The sequence below is a fragment of the Panthera tigris genome, chromosome E3 (assembly GCF_018350195.1).
Source record: "Panthera tigris isolate Pti1 chromosome E3, P.tigris_Pti1_mat1.1, whole genome shotgun sequence".
Taxonomy (NCBI): domain Eukaryota; kingdom Metazoa; phylum Chordata; class Mammalia; order Carnivora; family Felidae; genus Panthera; species Panthera tigris.
Window position 1 is genome coordinate 40,516,001 of NC_056675.1, and position 22,443 is coordinate 40,538,443.

At 64.1% G+C, this 22,443-nt stretch overlaps 1 protein-coding gene and 1 long non-coding RNA gene across 7 annotated transcripts; one reads left to right on the forward strand and one right to left on the reverse strand.

The window, feature by feature from the left end:
• Window positions 1-6,811: 6,811 nt before the first annotated feature.
• SSTR5 (somatostatin receptor 5) lies at window positions 6,812-7,909 on the reverse strand. The gene has a single exon (XM_042972176.1). It carries the CDS (start codon window positions 7,907-7,909, stop codon window positions 6,812-6,814), a length of 1,098 nt encoding a protein of 365 aa, XP_042828110.1.
• Window positions 7,910-14,276: 6,367 nt separating this feature from the next.
• On the forward strand, window positions 14,277-21,547 carry LOC122234716. Of its 6 annotated transcripts, none has more exons than XR_006212631.1 (7): window positions 14,277-14,684; window positions 15,093-15,150; window positions 16,413-16,560; window positions 16,971-17,112; window positions 18,316-18,635; window positions 20,008-20,252; window positions 20,588-21,547. It is a non-coding gene; the product is annotated as an uncharacterized LOC122234716 (long non-coding RNA). The 6 variants fall into 6 exon arrangements; XR_006212628.1 differs by having other exon boundaries at window positions 16,413-16,550; XR_006212627.1 differs by having other exon boundaries at window positions 16,413-17,112.
• Window positions 21,548-22,443: the final 896 nt, after the last annotated feature.

A 22,443-nucleotide genomic window follows, 5' to 3' on the forward strand; every position in this document is an offset into this window, starting at 1 on the left:
CCTGGGGACTCCCCTCCTGCCCTGACCGGGACGGGACCCCCGGACCCCGGCGTGCAGCAGGCCGGCCGGGCCAGAAGGAAGCCTATGTCTCCTCAGCTGGCTGCGTGACCTCAGCTCCCACTTCGGGCAGTGGGCGAGGAGGGCCTCGGCCAGGCCCCCAGGGCAGCCGAGGCCGAGAGAGCCTGTTGCCCGGGATGCCCGGGTCTGGGGAAGCCTGCTGACCCGGCGGCTCCTCCTTCTAACCTCAGGGCGTGAATCCGGCTGTTCACGGAGCCTGGACCAGGGAGGCACTGGGACAGCTCGGTGGAGCCTGGGGGATAGGCCCTGCTGCCAGCTGCTGGCCCAGGAGGGCATCTGATAACCTTGGGAGTCAAGGCCACTACATACCCTGGGGACCAGGAGTGGGGTGTGTGGGGCGCTTCAGGGCCCTCGGGGGGGAGGGGTCCGGGACAAAATGGCAGTGCCAATATCCGCCCCCCCCAGGTTCACTTATTTGGAGACATGAACAAGCGGGACCCAGGGTCCAGTCACCATTTCCAAGTGACAAAGCTGGGACACAGACCTGGGTGCCGGTGGAGTCCGGTGGAGACCCCAACGGGAACAGCAAGCCTGTGGACTCCGGGTGACCAGGCGTGTGCATGTGCCACGAGAAGGCTGGAGAAGGCACAGCCCTGCCACGTGCCCCTGAGACGGGACTCCTGCCGCTTTATCCACGTTAGTCTGTCCGTTCCGCGGATTCCCACAAATGCCCATTTAAAACATTCAGGTGAAATTCATAGAACATGAAACTTACCATTTTGAAGCAAACAATTCGGTAGCATTTAGCACATTCACAGGGCAGCTCCACCGCCATCTCCTTCTAGTTCCTGAACTTTCTCCTCACCCCAAAAGGAGACCCCGTCCCCTCTCCCAGCCCCCGGCCACCACCGATCTGCGTTCTGTCCCCGGATTTGCCTCTTCTGGGGGTTTCAGAGAAACGGAATCACTGACCGTATGGCCCTTTGCGTGTTGTTCTGTGAGGTCACATCCCCTGGGTGGGTCCACGCTCTGGCACCTGTCATGGCTTCATTCCCTCGGGTGGCTGAACCCCGTCCTGTCGTGTGGACGGACCACGGTGCCTCCATGTGAGCACTGGGGGCCCTGGGGCTTTCTCCACCTGTGGCTGTCGTGGATAGCGTTATCATGAACGTTTGTGCAAAAATCCACTCTCTCAGTGTGGTGGGCCAACCCTGGACACAACCTAGCAGAGCGGGTAGACGGGAATCTAGAACATTCTGAGACCCAGCTCTGCTCTGTGTGGAAACCGGGCCTGACCTGGGAGATACGGCAAGTGCCGTGGCCACCAGGCAGAGGCCAAGGGAACCGGGAGGACACAGGTGACCGATGTGCCAGCGAGGGAGGAGGCCGAGATGGGGACACCGCCACGTCGGGCACACCCCCAGTGAAGCACGCCTCAGGTGAGGAAAAGAGCCACCAGCAACACAGCCATTAAAAACATATGGGACACCCCCCCCCCCACAGTGGCGTTATTCCCCTCTAAAAGGGAGGGCCACTCAAGCCATCCGCGGATGACGAAAGGATGAGCAAACTGTGCTCCGTCCACACGATGCAATATTATTCGAGACATTCCGACACGCGCTGGGACGCGGATGGACCTCGAGGACGCCGTGGTCAGTGACATAACGCCTGTCACGGGAAGACGGTGCGGGTGCCCCTGGGGACAGAAGGAGACGGTGGTCCCCAGGGGCAGGGGAGGGGTGGGCACAGAGCTTCCGCTTGGGGCCGTGGGAGAGCTGTGCGGATGGGCGGCGGTCGTGGTCCCACACAGCGGGGATGTGCCTCCTGCCACTGAACTGTGCTCCTAGAAACGCCTAAGGCGGGAAACTTCGACTACGTACGCTTTACCACAGTAAAACTACGTGAAAATATTCAGCTAATCTCTGGAAGGGACACAGCGCTCAATTTCAAAACCAAAGTGATGGTGCGCCTGGGTGGCTCAGTCGGTTAAGCGGCCGACTTTGGCTCGGGTCATTATCTCGCTGTCCGTGAGTTCGAGCCCCGCGTCGGGCTCTGTGCTGACAGCTCAGAGCCTGGAGCCTGTTTCAGATTCTGTGTCTCCCTCTCTCTGACCCTCCCCCGTTCATGCTCTGTCTCTCTCTGTCTCAAAAATAAATAAAGGTTAAAAAAAAAATTAACAAAAAAAACCCCAAAGTGAAAGCATTTGCCAAACAGCTGAGTGATAGGCTGGCTTTATAGAAATCGCAAACGTGGCTCCACATCAGCCCTGAAGCCCAAACACAACACAGGAAGACACGTGAAACCAGAGAGCTGGACGATTCCTCCGCGTGGGAAGGAGTGAGGGTCGCCCTGGGCCGGGGGATGCCGCTCGGGGGGGACGGCGTGAGTGCCGGCGTCCAGACATTCTCCTTCGAAGGGCACCCGGTCACACCTTCACACGTGCCCCTGGAGGGACCCAGGTGGACAGGCCCCGGCAGAGTGGCCCGGGGGCACATGGAGAGACCCACCGTTCAGACGGGCGGTGAGGCCACAGTCAGGTGTCAGAAGCAGGAGGCCCCAGGCGACGGCTGCCTCTCTCCTGTGACCTCTGTCCCCTCCCCCACTGCATCACCGGCCACGGGGCGGACCCCTGCGTGGCTCCAGTGACCCCTGGGCATGCCTGCTGGGGGCTGAGTCAGGAGGGAGGGAGAAGACCCCGCAGGACAGGCTGGGCACCGTGTGGGCAGGGATTGGGGGCGGCTCCCCATGTCACCTGCACCCCAGGCCTGATGGCCACTGGAACGTGGATGTGGGGGGGGGCATTGGGCATCTCCCGTCCCCCCCATGTCCATTCCCCAGCTTCACCCTGACCCCTGTGGACCAAATCACCACCTCCCAGCATGTCTGGCAACGGGGAACCCAGCAGGGTACGGGAAGCAGGGAGGAGAGAGGGGCGGGCACTCAGTCCCAGCTCTCCTGGCGGGCTGGCCACCAGGCCCCAGCTGCCCTGTGCTGAAAGAGGGCCCCTCTTTGTTCTCATAAGCCCGTCCTCGCACCTGTCACCACCCGCCACACCAGAATGTCCCTGTATGAAGCCTTCTCAAACAACTCGGCGGGGCGGGCCGGCTTTCCCACCGACAGGCCGGGCCCGGGAAATGTGGGGGAAGAGTGGGAGTCACGGCAGGGTGTTGAGCGGGAGAGAACATGGCTGGTCCCCGCTGCTCGGCGATCGGTGTCCTCTAGCAGGAGAACCAGCCCATGTGGCCGGGAGGACCTGCCCGTCTCCCTCCGGGGACACGCCTGATCCTCCCCCACATCACGGGGCTACGGTCTGGGAGAGAGACTCCAGTGCAGGTGCAAACGTCGGGGAAGGGCTGGGCTGGCAAGAACCACATGTCTGTGCGGGCAGAGCCCCTGCCCCTCACCCCCCACCCTGTGTTGGGACCTGCCCAGGTGCCCGATGGTGCCCCTGGACCAAATGCAGAGCGGTCAGCACTGTCTGCAGAGAAGCATCCTGAAGGAGGGGACAGGGCGGGCCTGGAGGGAGTGGGAGGGAGCCCCAGGGTGGGGGGGGCCGGGGTCCCGGGCAGCCACAGGACCTTTGGGTAAGGCCTCCAACCTGGCCAGAGCCCTCTTTGTTCAACGTCCTTTTATTCATTCAACAACCCCCCCTTAGGAGCCCCAGTGGTGCCGGCTGGCCCGGGCAGGTCAGGTCAGAGTGCTTGGCTGCAAGGAGGGGACAGGGCGGTGTCTGGGACAGAGACCCCCGGTGGCCAGGGCGGAGGGGCCGCAGACCCAACTGTCTTTCCGGGTCCCTGTCCCCACCCTTCCCTGGAGATCCAAGCTGTGCAGGGGCCCTGACCAGTGACCAGTGAAGACTCTACTGTCTCCGGAGCACGTCACAGCTCTCTGTGCCCCACGTTCCCGTCAGAAGTCCTTCCTGGTGTCTCCCCGTGGTCCGTCCGCCCTCCTGCGCCAGCACATCCGAGAGGGGGGCCCTTTATGACCCCACCCAGGGCACCCCAACATCGCTCCTGCTGGCAGGGATTGGCCGGGGAGCGGCCGCCGCCGGCCGGGCCTGTGAGCACAGCCCCGGGGCCATCCGGCCTCGGTTTTCCTCCCTGTGGGGATACCTGTCCCACCCCATGCCCCGCCCGGCCAGGCAAACAGACCCCTCCTGTCTCTGCACCCCATCCCGGAGGCAGCCTTATCCTGGCCCCGCAGGCCGGATTTCCTGAGCAAGGTCACTCTGGGAGCCACTGGAGCCCAGCAGCCAATAAAAGGCACCGATGCGTGGAGAGAGCTCATAAAGCAGGTCAGCCACTATAGCCTGTTTGCTCTGTGTCCGCCCCCCCCCCACCCCTACTCAGGGCCTGGGGACGCGGGGCCCGCCAGCAGCGTGGTGGCCCCGTGCCCCCACCCCGGTGTCCCCAGGCCCTCCTCATCTACCTGCTGCTCCCGTTCCCAGGTAGGCTTGCGGGGGTGTCTGGGTCCTCGCGGCTCCTGCTCCGGGCCCCACCCGCACCCACAGCTTCAGACGCTGTCCACACTGGCCAAGCCTAGTTCCCAGAAACCACCCAGACCTAGGGGCCAGGGGCTGCCTGGAATCTGCGGGGACGTCCCATCAGGCCCGGGGCCCCACACACGCACATGCGCGCACGTGCACGCGCGAACACACACACACACACACACACACACACACACACACACACACGAGGGCGCTCTGGGCTGGCGTGGCCCTGGGCGGGAGCTCACGATGTCAAATCAATCGGGAGGAATCGATTCGGGCAGAGATTTCTGAGCCATCTGCTCGCTCCCCAAAGTCATTCTGAGCAGATTCACTTTGCAGCCAAAGCCCGGGGGAGGTCCGACTGGGGTGTGGGTGGCGAGTCGAACGAGCCTCAGTTTCTCCCGGGGCACCCTCCCTCCCTGGCTGCTGGCCGCGGGGGGCGGGGGTTGGTCACCATCGAGGCTCTACGGCCCTGACCCGTGGAGGAGCCGCCCCGGCCCCCAGGAACCGAGCCCCCACACGCCCGGGGACAGGGGCCCCAAACAAGCCCGCCCACTCCCCACAGGCACAGGGCCGCCCCAGGCTGGCTCTCCCTTGGGCCCCGCTGTTTTGCATTTTCCCCGTTTTCACCTGCGTGTCCCGGCTCCCGCCTCCCGGGGTGCCTGTCTGCCTCCTCCCAGCCTCGGCTGACCCGCGAACCCAGATCGGCACCAACTTCGATCGGCTCCGGGGACAATATTTGCTTTGGGAAACAGTCAAACATTTATTCTCCAATTTATTCAGGAGATCGGTTGTCAAACACAAGCGGCCTCGCCACGCTCTTGCGTTTCCAGGCCTTGGCCTCTGTCCAGGGTCGGTGCGGGGTCGCTGGCGGCACCGACCAGGCCTCCCCCTTGCCCGGCATGGCTCTGCGGCTCCCCCTGCCCTCCTGCGGGTCGGAGGTCCTGCTCTGCGCAGACCCAGGGAGCGTGAGCCGGGGTGACACCAGGGAGGGCTGTCCAGATGGGGGGGGCACACAGGCCGAGTGAGCCCCCACGTTCTGGTCCTCCTTCCAGCCTCGGAGAGAGGCCCAAGGCACATGGTGCCCCGGCAGGTCTCGGGCTGGCATCTTCTCCAGGACCGCACCGCCGGCTCGGGGCGGCGGCGGGAGGGGGTGGCGTTTCTGGGGGTGGAAGGACCACTCTAGTCTGGGGATGGCAGAGCTCCCCAGGGGTCTGGCATTTGCTGGCATTTGCACGCACCCACACAAGTGCTGCCTTCCAAGTGGCTGCTATTTGTGCTGGGAGCTGCTCCCCCCACTGCTATCTGGAAATTTCTCCTCTGCTGCTCTCGTCCCCCATCCTCTCCAGGCCAGAGCTCCTGCCAAAAGCAGAAGAGATGACTGTGGGTTCCTGCCCCCTCCCTAGGATGGCCTCTACCGATGCCCTAGGGACCCTTTGCACAGGACCCCTCTGGACACTTGTGTCCCCCGGACCCGGGGGCCCGGGGGCCCGACCCTCCACCCCCAATCCAGCCACTTTGCTTGCTGCTCCCCCATCCCGGTCCCGCCACGGAAGCCTCGGCCCCCAGCCCACCCCTCACTGCCCCCCAAAGCATGACTGTGGCCAACCAGGAAGGGAGATGCCGTGGCGGGGGAGGGCAGCCGGCAGCTGGGGGTCTCCAGGACGACAGAGCTCCGTAGTCCCAGCCGTCCCCTGTGGGGCCCCGGCCCACCCTCCCCGCCCCGCGGGCCCCGCACAGCCACGTTCCCTCTGCATCTGCCACCTCCAGGGTCAGCATGGTCACGGGCCCCGGGCAGTGCCAGGGGGCAGGGGCCCGAGCCCAGCACCCTCGGGCGTCTTTGTTTTCACAGACTGACACTTGACCAGGTGATGCAGGGCTGGTGTGACGAGGTACATGGGACCGCAGGGCAGAGGCAGGGAGAGCAGTCACCAGCTCACGCCAGTGGTCACTCCCCGGCCCGGCAGGCTGGCACGAGCTGGGGGCAGGATAAGGTCGAGGTGCCCTGAGCACTGCCAGTGACACCCGGCCTCTCCCACCCGCTCCCTAGCGTCCCGGGAGCCCAGCCTCTATGGCGGGAATGGGCTGGGGGTGGGGGGGCGGTGACAGTTCGTCCCTGCAGGGCCACCCACGGCCTCGCCCCACACAGCTGGTCCCCGCACCACACAGAGCGTCCGGGCCACGGGGAGTGTGGGGCACTCAGCAGGCCCCCCCACCACGAATCTTGGGGTGGGGCTCTGCCCAGCAGGAAACGCAGGCCGGGCGGGGGCAGGGGCCACCTGGGGCCACGCCGGCCCTCGGCGCTCACAGCCGGCTGGTCTGCATGAGCCCGTTGGCCTCGGAGCCGCGCGCGGGCGTCGTGGCCTCCCGAAGCCGGCCGCTCTTGTCGGCCTGGGGCTCTGCGGCCTCCGCCTCCTCGGCGCCGTAGCCCTTGCGGAGGCACAGAACCTTCCGGAAGCTCTGGCGGAAGTTGTCAGAGAGGAAGCCGTAGAGCACGGGGTTGGCGCAGCTGTTGGCGTAGGACAGGACGACGACGAAGAAGTAGGCGCCCGCGGAGGCGGGCTCCGCGGGCAGGACGAAGGCCAGGTTGACGATGTTGACGATGAAGAAAGGCAGCCAGCAGCCCGCAAACACCACGACCACCACCACCACCATGCGGGTCGCCTTGCGCTCCGAGCGCCGCCGTGTGGCGCCCACGCGCACGCCCGACGCCTTCACCTTGACCACGATGAGCAGGTAGCACAGGCAGATGACCAACAGCGGCCCGAAGAAGCCCAGCACGGAAGTGTAGATGATGAACACGGCGCCCCACAGGCCCACGGGCTCCGGCCAGCTGACGTTGCAGGTGTCCCAGCCCTCCTGGATGTCCGCAAAGACCACCAGGGGCAGCGACATGAGCAGCGAGAAGGTCCAGACGCCCGCGCTCGCCAGCTTGGCCACCCGGGGGCGGCGCCAGCGGGCGGAGCGGATGGGGTGGACGACGGCCAGGTAGCGGTCCACGCTCATGACGGTCAGGCAGAAGACGCTGGTGAACTGGTTGATGCCGTCCAAGGTCATGACCAGGCGGCACAGGACGGGGCCGAAGGGCCAGTAGGAGACGGCGTTCTGCGTGGCCAGGAAGGGCAGCCCCAGCATGAGCAGCACGTCAGCCACGGCCAGGTTGAGGATGTAGATGTTGGTGACCGTCTTCATCTTGGCGTGGCGCAGCACCACGTAGATGACCAGAGCGTTACCCCCCAGCCCCACCACGCACACCAGCAGGTACAGCACGGGCACCACCACGGCGCGGGCCCCCGGCGAAGCCGCCGGCCCCGCCAGCGTCCCGTTGTGGCCGCCCGCGCCGGGGGCCGCCGCGGAGGCGTTCCAGCCGGCCAGCGTGGGGACCGGGAACAGAGGCTCCATCGCGGCCGCTGCGGGCCAGGCGGGGCGAGCGCGGGCAGGGCGCGTCCTCTCTGCAAAGACAAGGGAGGACGCGGGGCGATTACCGGCCGAGGTGTTTCCTCCCCGGGCCCCGCCCGCCCAGGAGGCGCAGGATCGCCCCTCGGCGGGTAAACACGATTACTCACATCCAGCTCGGCTGCGGCCGAGAGTCACATTAAGCAAATTGTTTGGAAAACAAGCCCAGAGAGGAAGGAGCAGGGGGCTGGCAGCTCGATGGCTTCCAGAGCCCTGACTACCCTATGCACCCCCCCCCCCCGCACTGCCTGGGGGCAGCTCCCCGATGGGCCTCTGCCCTCCTCCAGTCGGCTAGGGCCTCCTGGGGCCTGGGGGTGGTGTCACGGTCCCCATGGCGCCAGCAAGGAGGGGACGGCGCAGGGCGGGTGCAGAAGGACGGGGCAGTGATAGGGAGGTCGGGACGGCGGCCGGGCAGGCCAAGCCCCTCACACCCGGCTGAGGCCGGGCATGACACCTGCCGAGCCCTGCTCTCCTGGGTGACCCCACGGCCAGACTCCAGGTGACCTCCTGGAGCCATCAGGAGGGGGCCAGGCCTTGCGTGTGGCCGAGGAGCCAGACCTCAGTCTGCAGAGCCCCCTCCAGCATCCACCGCAGGCTCTGAGGACCACCGTCCCCTCAGGAGCGCCCTCAGAGCCCGCAGGCTGGCCAGAGGACTTGGTGCCCTGGTCCTCAGAGCTGCCGCTGGGCAGGGTGTCTCTGGGCCGAGGGGACGACATAGGAGACCGCTCCGGGGTGCAATCATCACAGCTGTGAGGGACACGCTCTGGGCATGCGCTCTGGGGCCGGCCCGCCACCTCCACGGCCACGGCCCAGGGCGGGGAGCGGAGCAGGTAGGTGAGGTCCTTATGTGCCCTAGACCAGGGAACACACGGAGACCAGGCCAGAAGGACACGCATGCGTGTGAGCGGGGGCCGGCCCCTGGGAGAGGGGGTGTGCAGGGGCAAGGCTTTGGGTCTCGTGGAGGAAGAGGCACAGGCAGAGAAGGGAAAATGTTAACATCCCCGGTTCAAGGTCATGGACACACATGTGTCCTTATGTAGTTTTGGTGCTTTTCCGTATGTTTGAGAAAGTTCATAAAAGCAATGCTGCTCCGGAGAAAATAACTGTCTCCACTGATGACAGGAAGAGAAAGGGGGCACAGCGCACAGGGGGAGGGGGCCTAAGTGCCCCAGGGGACCCAACCAGGGCCACTCAGGCCCAGAGGTCCCCCTGCCCTGCCCGACTGGCCCGCAGTGCCCCGAGTTTCCTCAGAGCAGAGGACACCCCCAGTGGTGGCCAGCCCCGGACTCTGGCAGACAAGTGCGGGGGGAGGGGGTGTCCGGGGGTGTGTGTCTGGAACAAAGAAAGGCAGGTGTTAGAAAGAAACCTGAAGGTCCCGATGGGTCGACTCTCCAAGTTCGTTACGAAATGTGGCCCTAGAAAACCGGCAACGGGGAGGTGGGCCAGCCGGTCCATTTCATATGAAATTAAAAATAATAGGAATCGACAAGCATGTCCAAGATCTGTTTAAATAAATACGTTTAGGTTCCTCAACAAGGCACGGGTAAAAATATTATGAAACAAATTTGGCTCCTGTCTAAGAAGTAAAATGAGCAAGTGTGTTATTTTTGAAAATTCACAACTCTCGGGTGTGAAAAATCATTTGGACTTAAAAAAAAAAAATCCATAAAAGTCAGAATCAAGTTGGGTCTGGACACAGCTGAAGAGAGACTCGGAGAAGGGGAGAGGGGTCGAGGGCCCTGCGAGCGGGGTGGGCGGACGAGAGGGCACCGGCAGCACGGACGGCCACGGACAGGAGCCCTGCGCCCCCGGGGAGGACGGATAAGACCCGGATGAGGAGAAAATCCCCCAGAATGGCAGCTGGGAGACAGCGGGCCCCAGACGGAGAACTTGCATCGGGACGAGTGCAGCCAGTGGAGAGCACTGTCCCCCTGGGTCCCCTCCAGGTGGAGGTTCGTGGGAGGGAGAGAGACACTCGGGGTTGGGCTGGATCTGCTACTCCTGGTTCGGAGGGCCCCTGGCAGCTATATGGGGACCTGATGTGAGCCAAGTGACTGGGACTAAGACAAGGCAAGGCACGGCCTCTGGAGACAATCGCATCTCCAGACAAAGCCGGGGATCCCTCGGCTGGAAGCGGCATTCCCAAGTTGGGGGGTCCACACCTCCCCGGGGGACCCAGCTGGGAGGAGGGCTTTCCGGGGACACTTGGGCTGAGATCGGCCCACTGGTCTCTGTGCCCAAGGCCCCCACTCACATTTGGGGAAAAAATACTCAAGAAGGGGCTTCTGGCTCCTTTTCCTGCATGGGACCCCGAGTGCTGGGAGGGGAAGAAGCCACCGTCCCCTGAGATGTTCGGCTCACCCATGGAGGGAGGGGCGACTGTCAGCTCAGATGCGCCCTGGCTGGGGCCTGGGGCCCCCGGCGTGGCATAGCCAAATGTGAGCTCAGGCCTGACTCAGATAGCCCGTGCCTTCCAGAAGCTTCTCAGGGCTCCCCTGAGATGGCTCCGGAGCCCCGCCACCCCACGGACACCCCAATTCCTCAGGCCGTGGAGCCGCGAAGAACGAAACTAGGCCATTACGGTGGCGCCTGCCTCTGGGAACACGGTTCTACAGGAGCCATTATTTAGAAGTGGCAATCGTCTTAGTCACAGAAATTACACTCGTGGCAAATTGTCCCTGGGGCCCTTCCTCCTGCGGTGGGGGATTTAGTGGGGGGGGGGGGGGTGGAATCAGCCACAGGCCCGCGCTGGGGCTCTCTGACCCAGAGCCCCCCACCAGGGAAGGACTGCCTGCCCACTGATGTGGCCCAGGGAACAGACCCCCTACCCTCCCTCCCGTCCCGCCAGGGATCTTGGGGGGTGGCGGGTCACGTCACCTCCCTGAGCCCCTGGCAAATGGAAAGTCCCTGAACACATGAAATAAATTCAGATACGCAAGATGCCGTGTGCAGTGCCTGGCACACAGTGGGTGCTAAATAATTGCTCCCTCTAGCCTGCCCCAAACAGCCCAGCATCTTCTCCCAGTGTCGGAAAAGGTTCCTGCCCTGGGCTTCAAGGAGAAGGGGCTGGAGGCTTCCCGGGGACGTGGGGAGGGGACAGGCCCTCAGTGCCCAGAGCTCCGCAGCTCCCCCCGGGCTGGCCCCACGTGAGGTCGGCAGGAGAGGGCAAGTGTCCTCCACCCAGGGCAGCACCAGCCGGGAGCGGCTCCGTGTTCCTGGGGTCCTCACCTCCCCCGACCTGCGCAGGGCAGGGGCCAACACCGAGAGGACCGGCCCCAGCACCGCATCCCGGCCTGCCTCCCCCACACAGGGTCCTTCTGTCCTCAAGGCAGCTCTGGGCAGACTGGTGTCCCTGCCCCCCCCCCCCCAGGGGAGACGAAGGTGGGTGTGGGCTGGCCTGGGGCGGTGAACGGGAGGCTGGCCAGCGGAGACCCTTCCTCAGGGTCCCAGCGCCACGTTTGTTTCCAAGGCCACGTTCCGCCCCCAGCACACTTTCTGGGAAATCTGGGTCATTTTACCCGGAACCAATGGAGGGTCATTGTCATCGATGCTGTCAACAGCCTTCCGCTTGAGGCTCCCAGTCCTCCCCCAAGGGGCAGCTGGGCCCAGGAAACCTGCTCTCTTGGGCAGATGGGGGGGAGGGGAGGCGGGCAGCCAGAACTGCCTCCAACCCTGGCCACTGGGACTCCTGGCCCTTGCCCTTACTCAGGACCCCAGGTCAGCCTGCGGGCCAGGGTCGGTGGGCCGGGCAGTGGGGCAGGTGAGCGGCTGGCGTGGACTCTGGGTGGGGAGACAGCACACAGGTGAACCTGCAGGGCGGGCCTCCCTGCTGGGGAAGCTTCAGGAGGGCCCGGAGTGCTGTTGGCCAAGACCGGGGATGCCGGGGCTCCCTTCTTCCCGGGACCCCTAGACGTTGGGCCGGCTCTTCCTGCCGCCTTCCCACAGCTCACTCTGCCTGGCCGCCGCCTCCCCTGGTGCCGACGGCAGACCCCCCCACCCCCCACCTCGGACCGGCCCTCGCCCCCTGGGACCTGCTGCCCCGCTCGCCCAGCGGCTCCCGCTCCCTCCGCTTCGGCTTCCCACCCTCACCGTCCCGCCAGTCTCCAGCCGATCCCTCCCCGGCCGCGCCGCCCACCCTTCGCCAGCCTCGGGGCGAGCTGGGCTGCGGCGTCCACCGCCGGGGGTCGGGCCGAGTCTCCCTTGCGCCCCGACCCAGGCACACCGGGTCCAGAGGCCGGAGGGTGGCGAGGGTCGGGGAGCCGGGGAGCGGGAGGGGGTGGAGCGGCGGAGACCGGGTGGGTGGGGGGTCGGACGACGGGCAGGGGAGGCCCCCAGGGCGGCGGCCGGTGAGCCCCGGGGGAAGGAACACAGGTGAGGCAGGAGCGCAGAGGGCGGCGCAGGCGGGGGCGCGCGGCAGGACCCCCGACCAGGGCCGCGCGGGGCTTCGCGCAGGGTAGTGAGACCCCCCCCAAAGGACAACAGGGATCCGCGCGGGGCCCCGGCGAGGCGCGGGGGCAGGGGCGCGCGGCACTCACCGGTCGGCGGGGAGCCGAGTGCCCGCGCTGCGCTCTCTCCGGGCTCGGCGCTCTGGGCTCGGCTCCCGGCGGGGGCGGGGCGAGCGCGGGGGGCGGGGCGGGGCGGGCCTGGTCCCCGCGGTCCCCCCCCCCTCCCCTCCAGGCAGTCTGCGGCACCCGCCGGGTCGGGCCCCAGAACGGCGACGCCCCCGCCTCAGTCTCTAACGTCCGCTCTGGCAGGAAAGCCCAGCCCGGGGGTCCCCCCCCCGCCCCCCGCCGCAGCGCGCTCCTCAAAGTCGACGGATCGGAAGCCGTCCTCACTCGGAGAAGCTGGACGCCTGGGTCTGGCGGCGGAGGCCACTAACCCCGGGCGCGGGGCCCAGCTGGCCGAGCGGTTTGGGGATCCCCGTTCACTCTGGAGGCTGTCCCCTTGGCCGGGATCACAGCCACCTGATCCAAACACAGGTGCAGGGTCTCACACCTGCGCTCTGGGACTCGGCAGGGCTGCGGGCCTGGGAAGCTGCATTCTGGCAAGGTTCCAGGCACGGCGGCTGCGGGGCGGGGTGGGGAGGGGCGGTCGGGGCCCCCGTTTGAGCCGATTGTAACCGGTAGTGTTGGGCGCCGTGCTCTGCTGGGCACGGGGCGCTGGGTGGGTGTCCATTCCCCACACCAAGGAGCAGCCTCCAGAGTCCTTACCCTGGACTTATGTGGGGGGTGGCTAGCCAGTGGCTGGAAGGACTGAGGTGCCTCCAGATGGCGGACCCCTAAGACGCCCGGATCCTCGCCCTTGACATACCGCATGCTGATAGGTGGGGACGGCAGCAAGTTACCCTGTATTTTCTTTCCTCCGCCTCCTCCTCCCCCTCTTCCTCCCTCTACCCTCCTCCTCCTCCCCCCACCCTCCTCCCCCTCCTTCTTCCCCTCCCCCTCCCTCTACCCCCTCCTCTCCCACCCTTCTCCTCCTCTCCTCCCCTCTCTCCTCCCCCTCCTCCCCCTCCTCCTCCCCCTCCTCTCCCTCCTCCTCCCCTCCTCCTCCCCCTACCCTCTTCCCCCTCCTTCTCCCCCTCCCCCTCCCTCTACCCCTCTCCACCTCCTCCCCTTCCCTCCTCCCCCTACCCTTCTCCTCCTCCCCTCCTCTCCCTCCTCCTCCCTCCCTTCCTCCCCCTTCTCCTCCTCCTCCCCCTCTTCTGTTCCCTCTGCCCCTTCCCCCTCCTCCTTCTCTTTCTCCTCCTTCTTTGAGAGAGAGAGAGAAGGACGGTAGAGGGAGAGAGAGAGAGAGGGAGAGAGAGAGAGAGAGAGAGAGAGAGAGAGAGAGAGAGAGAGAGTCCTAAGCAGGCTCCACACCCCGTGCAGAGCCCAGCGTGGGGCTGGATCTCAGGACCGTGAGACTGTGACCGGGCCAAGATCAACAGTTGGATGTTGAGCCGACTGAGCCGCCCAGGCGCCCCAAGGTACTTTCTTCTTTATGCTTTTCTGAGATGTTTCATTTTGTACAAGAAGTGTGGGTTATGTTTTTAATCGAGAGAAGGCACTTACGGACCAGGGGGTCCAGCTTGGGGCACGTGCCTGTCTCCATGCAGGCTCCATGTGGGGGGGGGGGCGCTGGGCTGCTCCCTGGGGCACATAGCAGCCCCTCCGCAGCCAGACCCAGATCCCTTGTTCAAGAGGTGGCCCAGCCCCCGTCCCCCACCCCAGGCCGGGTCCTTGGAGTCCTTCACAAGGGGGCCGCATAGACCTCACCCCTGTGGTGGTAAAGCTGGACACCCCCTGCCAAGGAAACATGGAGCCCCGGAGAGGAAACTGTTCCCTCCCCCACAGTCCCCACCGGCCCCCAAGGAGGCTGCGCCGTCTTTCTGACGTCCCACAGGGAGCCGTAGCCGCAGGAGGTCGAGGGGTCCTGGCCCCTCGGGAGGGCCCGATGGCTGCACCGAGCCTGCGGTTCGGATGTCCCCCTGGACCGTGGGCGGGCTGAGCTAGGGCCAGGCTGTGTGTCCTCCTTGGCTTGCCAGCCGGGAAGGCGGAACACACGAGCACCTGTGTGTGGCCTGTCGCGAGCTCAGCAGGGGCGCGCAAACCCTCTGGAATCGACCGGGTGGAAAACACATAGTCCTCGGCGCTCCCCGGCCCGGCCTGCGCTGGACGATGCAGATTCGCTCTGGACAAAACAGGAGGGGCCTATTCCGTGAGCTCCAGAGTGGCACGGAGAGGTATTTAACGGGCGTGCTTTTAAATCATTGTAAGTACTGTGTGGAAAGAAGCAGGTGCCGAGGAAGAGACAGTCGTGGGGACAGAAAGGCTGGGACAGGCTCTATAAGGAGACAGCTGACTCCAGTGAGGCCAGGAACAGACTAGACAGAGGGAACAGCAGATGCAAAGGCTCTGCGGCAGGAGTGAACTTGGCATGTTCTTGTGACTGGACGGGTGACAATGGGACCAGTGGCGGGAAAGGGGCCAAAATAGTAGGGCCGGGCCACCGCAAGGGGCGTGATCTGACAGTGAGAGTGACCAGAAGGGGGGTGCTGGGGGTCTGAGCACGGTGGGGACCTCTGGGTCTGTGTCTTGAGGACATAGTCAGGGGCCACTACAGCCTGAATGGTCAGCTCTGTCCTCCACAGGCACAGAGCTCGGGTGTCTCTGGGTCACAGCCCGTGGAGGAGGTGACAGTGCCCTGGGGTAAGATTATGGCCCACGTCCTGTGAGCTCTGGCTGTTAGGGCTCATGCCTTCTTGCCCCACGCAGGGCCTATTGTCTGCACAATCCCTGGGCTTTGTTCTGGGACCTGCCACGCCTCAGGCCGGGGCCGGGCTCTGGGTGGACAGTGGCATTGGAGGCCGGGTCCCGGGCCCCCCCCACCCCGACCCGAATCTGCCCCGTGTGAACCCTGGCCTTTCCACCCTCTCTGGAGATCCCTGGCCGTGCCTTGCCCAGTCCACAGCTGTGGCTTCTCTATGCGGATCCCCCGAGAACCTCTCCAAGCCCCCCAGACTCCTTCCCCACCACCCCTGTCTGCCTCGCCCCTTCCTTCAGCCTGTTTTGTCACCCTTGTGGTTCACACCTCAGCCATGGGCTGTATCCAGCTCCTGCTGGCCAGAGGTCCCCAAAGTTCTGGGGTTCCCCAAGCAGCTTCCTCCATCTCAGTGTCCCGAGGGCTCAGTGTCCCGTGTGGGAGTCAGCGTCTGGCACACAAGGGGGACACGGCCTTGTGGGTGGGTGGGTGCTTGGTTATAGCCCAGCATCAGGCTGGGACCCCTGTGACACCCTCCCACCTGGGTGGCCTCACCTGGCTGCTGCCGGGGGCTCCGATGGGAAAGGAGGTGTCCAGAGAGGTGGCCTGTCCGCCTTCCCCCTCCCCGTTGCCCCATGCTCCTGGCATGAGTCCCCAGGAGCAGCAAGTGCGGGGACATCTGGGTACACTCTGCAGAGGTCAGGCCAGCACCAAAGAGAAGGCTGAGGATTAGTGGCGGCTGGGAGCCATGGCAACAGGACAACGGCCCAGTGGTCTCCCCAGGGACGGCCCCCAGACCCCTTGAGTAGGGACCCCCATCCTAGCGGCGAGCTCTGCCGTGGCCTGCGCCCCTCCCCTTTCCAGAGGCTGAGGCCTGCCGCCCCCCCCCCCCCCCCCCCGCCCCGGGACACGAGCGCACCTCCCTGACCGTCCCAGCCACTCCGGCCCCCACCCGTGCTGAGGCTCCTAGTGATTATTCAAAAGCCACGGAGGCTGACTCCGGTTCACCTGGAAACACCCCGGAGGCCCCCGTCTGTGTCCCCAGGAAAGTCCCCAAGCCGGGGCAGGCCCTGGGGAGGTAGGTGTGAGGCATTCACTGTCCTCGGGCCAAGCTGGCCCCCCTCTACTCGGTGAGGCCACGCTGTGTCCACCCCCCAATCTTTTTCCTAGCTGTATCCCTGCCCAGCACAGCCCGTCTCCTTTACTCCAGGTAATTAACCTGTTCCAGTGCCCCTTCCTCCAGGAAGCCCTCCTGGCTGCTGCACACTGGATCTTCGCCACTCTGCCATGCCACCTGGTGGTCCCAGACCGCATCCCCTCGGTGATGTTTGTCCTGGTTACAGAGGTTGTGAGTGTTGGTGAGGGATTGTCTCTGCCTCCCACCCGGCGGACGCGGCTGTGGGCTCACGGGAGGCCCTGGGCTTTCTGCAGGGGCCTGAGGTTGGGCCCTTCCTGGCCGTGGCCTCGGGCTTCAGTGGGCACTCTGTGGCGATGCACCCTCAATGCAGCTTCCCGGGCCACCCCAGCCCTCAGAATGGCAGGCTTCGCCCCGTGGGCGCTAATTGGGCATGACGCTGTCGTGGGTGTAGAGCGGGGAGCAGAGACCCGGCCCCGGGTGAAGGGCCACCAGCCCGGTCAGCGCAGGGGAAGAGAAAGATGAGGCACTGGGTGACTTGGCACCCTGCGCTGCAGAGAAGCCCCTGCACCCCCAGGGCATTTCCGGGACCCCCCCGGCCCCCCCTCCCCACCAAGACAGCTCTTCCCTCAGGAGGCGGCTGCGTTTACGGGTGAGGCCCCAGGCCCGCCCCAGGCACCCCGGAGGCAAGATGGTCGGAGCCCCTTGGCCAGACTCCCCAGACGCAGGGCACATGCCAGGGCCTGTGAATGAAGAGAGAGGGACCAGACACCAGGTGGGGATCTGTCTGCACCCGGCGTGGCCCAGCTGGGACCCTCCTCGCCTTAGATGATGGGTCCCTAGATGATGAGCTCCGGGGAGGAGCCTCTCAGGGTGACCCAGCGGCCCCACTCCTGCCAAAGACTCCCCAGAAGGCCGGACTGGTCCCCGCCCCACCTCCCCCCACCAAGCTGTGCAGGGTGGCCGGGCCAAGGCTTCCCTGGGATGTGGGCTCAGCCCGGGCAGGGTGGGGCGGGCGGCTAAGGCCCATCTTGCAGATGATGTGGCCGTTCCGGGGCCACCTGTGTGCGTGACACAAGGTCCTGGGGCAGGGCCAGGCCTGGCGCCGGGCTGTGTGGCATTAGGTACAGCCGTGGGCGCTGACTCGGCGGCGGGGAGGGAAGGCGGCCACGAGAGGGAGGAGGAAGGCGGTGAGCTTCCAAAATTAGCCACGACACGAAGCGGGGATTATCATGGCCCCGCTCACTGACGGGTCTTTGGGGACAAGCGGCCAAACATGGCTGTCCTGGGCACAGACAATGAACAGAGACGTTCCCCCTTTTCCTGAGGGTACCTGGGGACCGGGCAGAGCTAGCGCCCAGCCCTGCCCGGTGGCAAAGGCCACAGCCTTCCCTGCAGACGGGCCAAGGGGGTGCAGGGAGCCGGAGCGCGGGTGACCAGGCAACGAGGAGAGGGACGGACAGCACACCTCATCTGGGGAAGAGGCCAAGGGGTGCCACGGCTCCAGAACATCGCCCGCGGCAGGGCGGGCGGTGGCTCTTCCCCCCAACACAGGGCAGCCTGCCCTAGGGTCAGGGTGGGTCTTAAGGCCCCCGGAGTGAGTTGGTGGGTTTGGGCTGGTGTCCCCCGCCACCACCCTGAGCCCCCAGGCTCCGGGAACAGGAAATGCCCCGAGGAGACGGCTGGAGGGCAAGGTCAGGCAGCCGGTCACCAGGGTACGGGCTGGGGGGCGGCCGGCTGGGGACTGCGTTCGGCCACACACGATAAGAGAGCTCTGACGAAACAACCAGCCCAGACCGCAGCCTCGTGCACGCCGGGTTCCTCCCCCCGACAGCCAACGGGAACAGGTGCAGGCCAGCCACGCGGTAACCACAGAGCCACGGGTGTGTGCCGCCCACGGAGGACACGGGGGCCGGCCAGGTGATGCCACTCACCAGTGAGTGCTCGCAATTAGGGTCGTTAACTCCTCCTTGTTCAGCAACATTAAGTAACCAAGTAAAGACCCCACGACCGGACCCCGGCGAGACGTCAGCCCCGTGTCTGGGACAGGCAGGATGGCCGGCCGGCGTCTGGAGCGGGGACGACCCGCCCCTTCTCTGCAAGGGGCTGCGGTTGGTCTCCGTCCCCACTCAGAGCCCCTTGGGGGAGAAGTGGGAGCGGCGCCTCCCCCTGCAGTGGCCTCGGTCCCTCCCCTGTCCTTGAGGACACCCGTGGAGCCTCCCGGAGGCAGCGGTGACATAATCAGCCCGGGAGACAGCCAGAGTGACCTGGTGGCACTTGGAGGGGCAGCGATGAGCTGTAAGTTCTGGAGCTCAGGCAGGGATGACAATCAGCTGGCCTTGGCCCTTGGGAGGGGCCTCGGGGAGGGCAAGGCCTGGAGGGGACCGGATGCCCGGATGGAACCCTGCGGGCGGGACCCCTACAGCCACACCTCCCGGGCCAGCCGGAGCCGGGAACCAGCCCCTTGTCATTTTTTTTTTTTTTTAAATAGTGTATGTTAATATGGACTTTATGTTTTAGGGCAGTTTTAGGGTTACAGAAAATGGAGCACTGCTCCCCTATACCTCTGTCCCCCCCCCACACACAATTTCTTCTATATGAAGTCTCGCATCGTTGCGATACATTTGTTACGATCGACGGTACAATGATAATATTGACCCATTATTTTTTACGTTTTGGACACTGTGGGTTTGGATGAATGGACGATGACCGGTTTCCACCATCGCAGCATCACGCAGAGTAGTGTCACTGTCCTGCCTATTCAGCCTCTCCTCTCCCCCAGCCCCAGATAACTGCGTTTTGTGTTTTTGTAACACGGTTCTGCCTTTTCCAGAATGTCCTGTAGTTGGACCCCTACAGTGTAGGCTTTTCTCGCCGGCGTCTTTCACTTGGTAATTCGCATTTGAGCTTCCGGCGTGGCTTCCCGTGGCTTGATGGAGCATTTCTTTTTCTTTTATCTACATTTATTTATTTATTTATTTATTTATTTATTAATGTTTATTTTGAGAGAGAGAGCACGAGTGGGGGAGGGACAGAGAGAGAGAATCCCAAGCAAGCTCCACGCTGTCAGCAAAGAGGGCATCGTGGGGTTCGAACTCACAAACTACAAGATCATGACCTGAGCCAAAGGCAGACATGTAACTGAGCCACCGAGGCACCCCAGTGCTGAATACTAGTTCATCGTGGGGATCGACCACAGTTGATTTACCCGTCACCTGCTGAAGGACGTCGTGGTTGCTCCCAGACCCCTGCCTTTCTGCGGGCGGGCAGTACTCGAACAGTGCCCTCCCTGCCCCCTTGGCCCATGCCTGCCAGGGGGCCACCCCTCGGAACTACAACGTCTCCAGGCTCTCCTGGGCCCCTGTCACCCTTACCCCGGCCTGGCACCGGGCAGGTCTACTCCAAGGTCTCAGCTAGTGTCAAATGGCCACAGGGGTCTTGCCCAAAGATGGCAGGCCGGGCACCCAGAGGGCAAATATGTCAACACTCTGGCTGGTAGACCCCGGCCACCTCCTCCAGGAAGCCCTGCTCCTCAGAGTTCTGTTGTTAAAGATTCCCCCCAAATTCATGTCCACTCAGAACCTCACAATGTGACCTTATTTGTAAATAGGGTCTCTGTATACGTAATTAGTGACAGATTTGGAGACGAGGCCATCCTGCGTTATTATAGGTGCCCTGGATCCAATGACAAGTGTCCTTAGAAGAAGAGGAGAGACACAGACACAGAGGAGAAGCCACATGAAAACGGAGGCGGAGACTGGAGCCCCCAGAAGCTGAAAGAGGCAGGAGGGAGCCTCCCCTGGAGCCCTTCGGGCTGAGGGGCTTGGCCCTGCCCCCCTGGATCTCTGACTTTGGGTCTCCAGACTGTGAGCGGCTCGACTTCTGTTCCCTGAGCCACCAGTTTGTGATGAGGTGGTAAGATGGCCCCAGGGCAGGAAACCAGGCTTGACCCTCCCTCCCTCCCTCCTTCCTTCCCTCCTTCTCTGCCCGTTGGCCTGGCACTCCTCATGTGGGCTAATCCCCTGTGCCTTCCCTGGGCTCTGGTCTCCCGTCCTGACTGCCTGCCTTGTGCCCCGTGGCCCCAGCTCCCGGGTAGAAGGAAGGGTTGCCTGCTGAGGGGCACTGCCTCATCCTGTCCCCATGCCCCTGGCACGCACGCTGTGGCCACAGGCATTTTCAGTTTCCACAATCCTTGGGTTTTGATGTTGACACACTCGAGGCCCATTCAAGTCACTTGATTTCCCACTCAGAGGCGAATCAAAAGGAACACATCTTCTCTGATTTGTTCACACCAGTCAACTTTTCCGTCGATAAAAAAGCCCATTTTGCTCCTCCGATGCCAACGGAATGCGATCTTTTCTAAGATGTCAGAATTCAGTGACTCATTCACTTATTTCATCCCATTTACGTCTGAGAGTCAAACGGCATCTGGAGACAGAATTCCTCATTAGAGAACAAGTCATTAAGAAGTCAGCATGGAAACACAGACCCGAGCACTGCCTCACCTCGGTGGCAAAGCTTGGGGCCTGGCTCTCCTCCACGTCCAGGCAGCAGAGGCCTGGGGCTGGGCCGTCTGCGCCCCGCTAAGTGGAGGTCCCTGAGCTCCAGCCCATGGCTGCCCTTTGAGAACACAGGCCCAGCAAAAAACTTCTGATTTTTCTCAAGACAAAAGCTTTTTACATGCATTGCCCGGCTCACACACGTCGGCAGGAAATGACAGATATCCAGGGCATGGGCCAAGTACGGCCACCGGGAGCCCCCCAGTGCCCTGGGGCCTCGAACTGCCCTGGAAGCTGCTCTGACCCCAGGGTGCCGGCCACCCCTCCGGGCCAGCTGGCCCCCCAAACATGCTGTTCCCCCTGGACGTGCTGCCCCCCCCCCCCTCCTGCCGGACATGCTATCCTCCCCGGATGTGCTGGTCCCTCCAGGATGTGCTTGTACCCTCCAGACATGCTGTTCCCTGCCAGACATGCTGGCCCCCCCACCCCCACTCCGGACGTGCTGGCCCCTCTGGACATGCTGGTCTGATGGTCTGGGCCAGTGGGTGTATCTCTGTGGGCAACACGTCACTGCCCAGCAACCTGGTCTCGGGAAGGCCCATGGATGGGTGCAGCTGGGGGGCCCCGGCTTAGCCCTGACCGGGACAGCAGCCACCTCCAAGCCCCAGCTTCCATCTGTAAAGGGGATAAAATAAACATAATGAGAATTAACAATAACGATACGAGCTGTGGTGGTGGTTAGTTTTCTGGGTCCACTCGGCAAGGCTCCATTTCTTGGTTACTCAGTCACACGCTGGCACAGACGTCGCTGGGAAGGTGTTTGTGATTGCGGCTAATGTCTACCGGCAGGTGGCTTTAAGTACAGGAGACGAGCCTCGTGCTGTGGGAGCATCAGGTGGTTTTAAGTAAAGGAGATGAGCCTCGTGTTGTGGGTGGGTCCCATCTAAGTGGTTGGGGGCTTTAAGAGCCTCAGGTTTCCGGACGAAGGAGGAATTTCTACCTCAAGAAAGCGCTGCGTCGGATTATGTCCCACGGGCATGCTACCGCGAGACTCAGGCTCACGTGGCAGAGACCCGGGACCCCCCCAGGGCACATGACCGCGTTCCCTCAGCCCCCATCTCCAGGCCCGGCGATGGGTGACCTAGGCCCAGAGCCCGGAAGGGACCGGCGGTGGGAGAACACCAGGCCGACAGGAGCAGACGCCTGCAGCCAGCGATTTGGGGTGGCTCGGGAACCGGCTCTGGGCCCCGCCAGGCCCGAGTCACCCACGAGCGCCGCGCACCGAGGCTGCAGCCTCTCCAGGGGTGACCAATGTTTGGCCAGATTCACCAGGAGCCCAAGCAGTGACCAGAGGCCCCAGCTGCCTGGTATGCCCCTGGTGGCTGGAGTGGGGGGTGGGGAGCATCGGCTGGGTGGCCCCCCCCCCCCCGAGCTTCACCAGGAGACACGGTAGGACTAGGCTCATGCCTGCTCTCCCTGTAGGGGACCCCCCCTCTCCGTGTGTCTGTGTCCAGGGCTCCATCTTCCTATGGGAGCACTAGTCACGGGTTCAGGACCCCTCTGATCCAAGGTGACCCTGATTCACCTTGAAAGCATCTCCATAAAAC

Coding starts and splice junctions, on each gene's coding strand:
- SSTR5 (XM_042972176.1), bottom strand. CDS start 7,909: ATGGAGCCTCTGTTCCCGGTCCCCACGCTGGCCGGCTGGAACGCCTCC.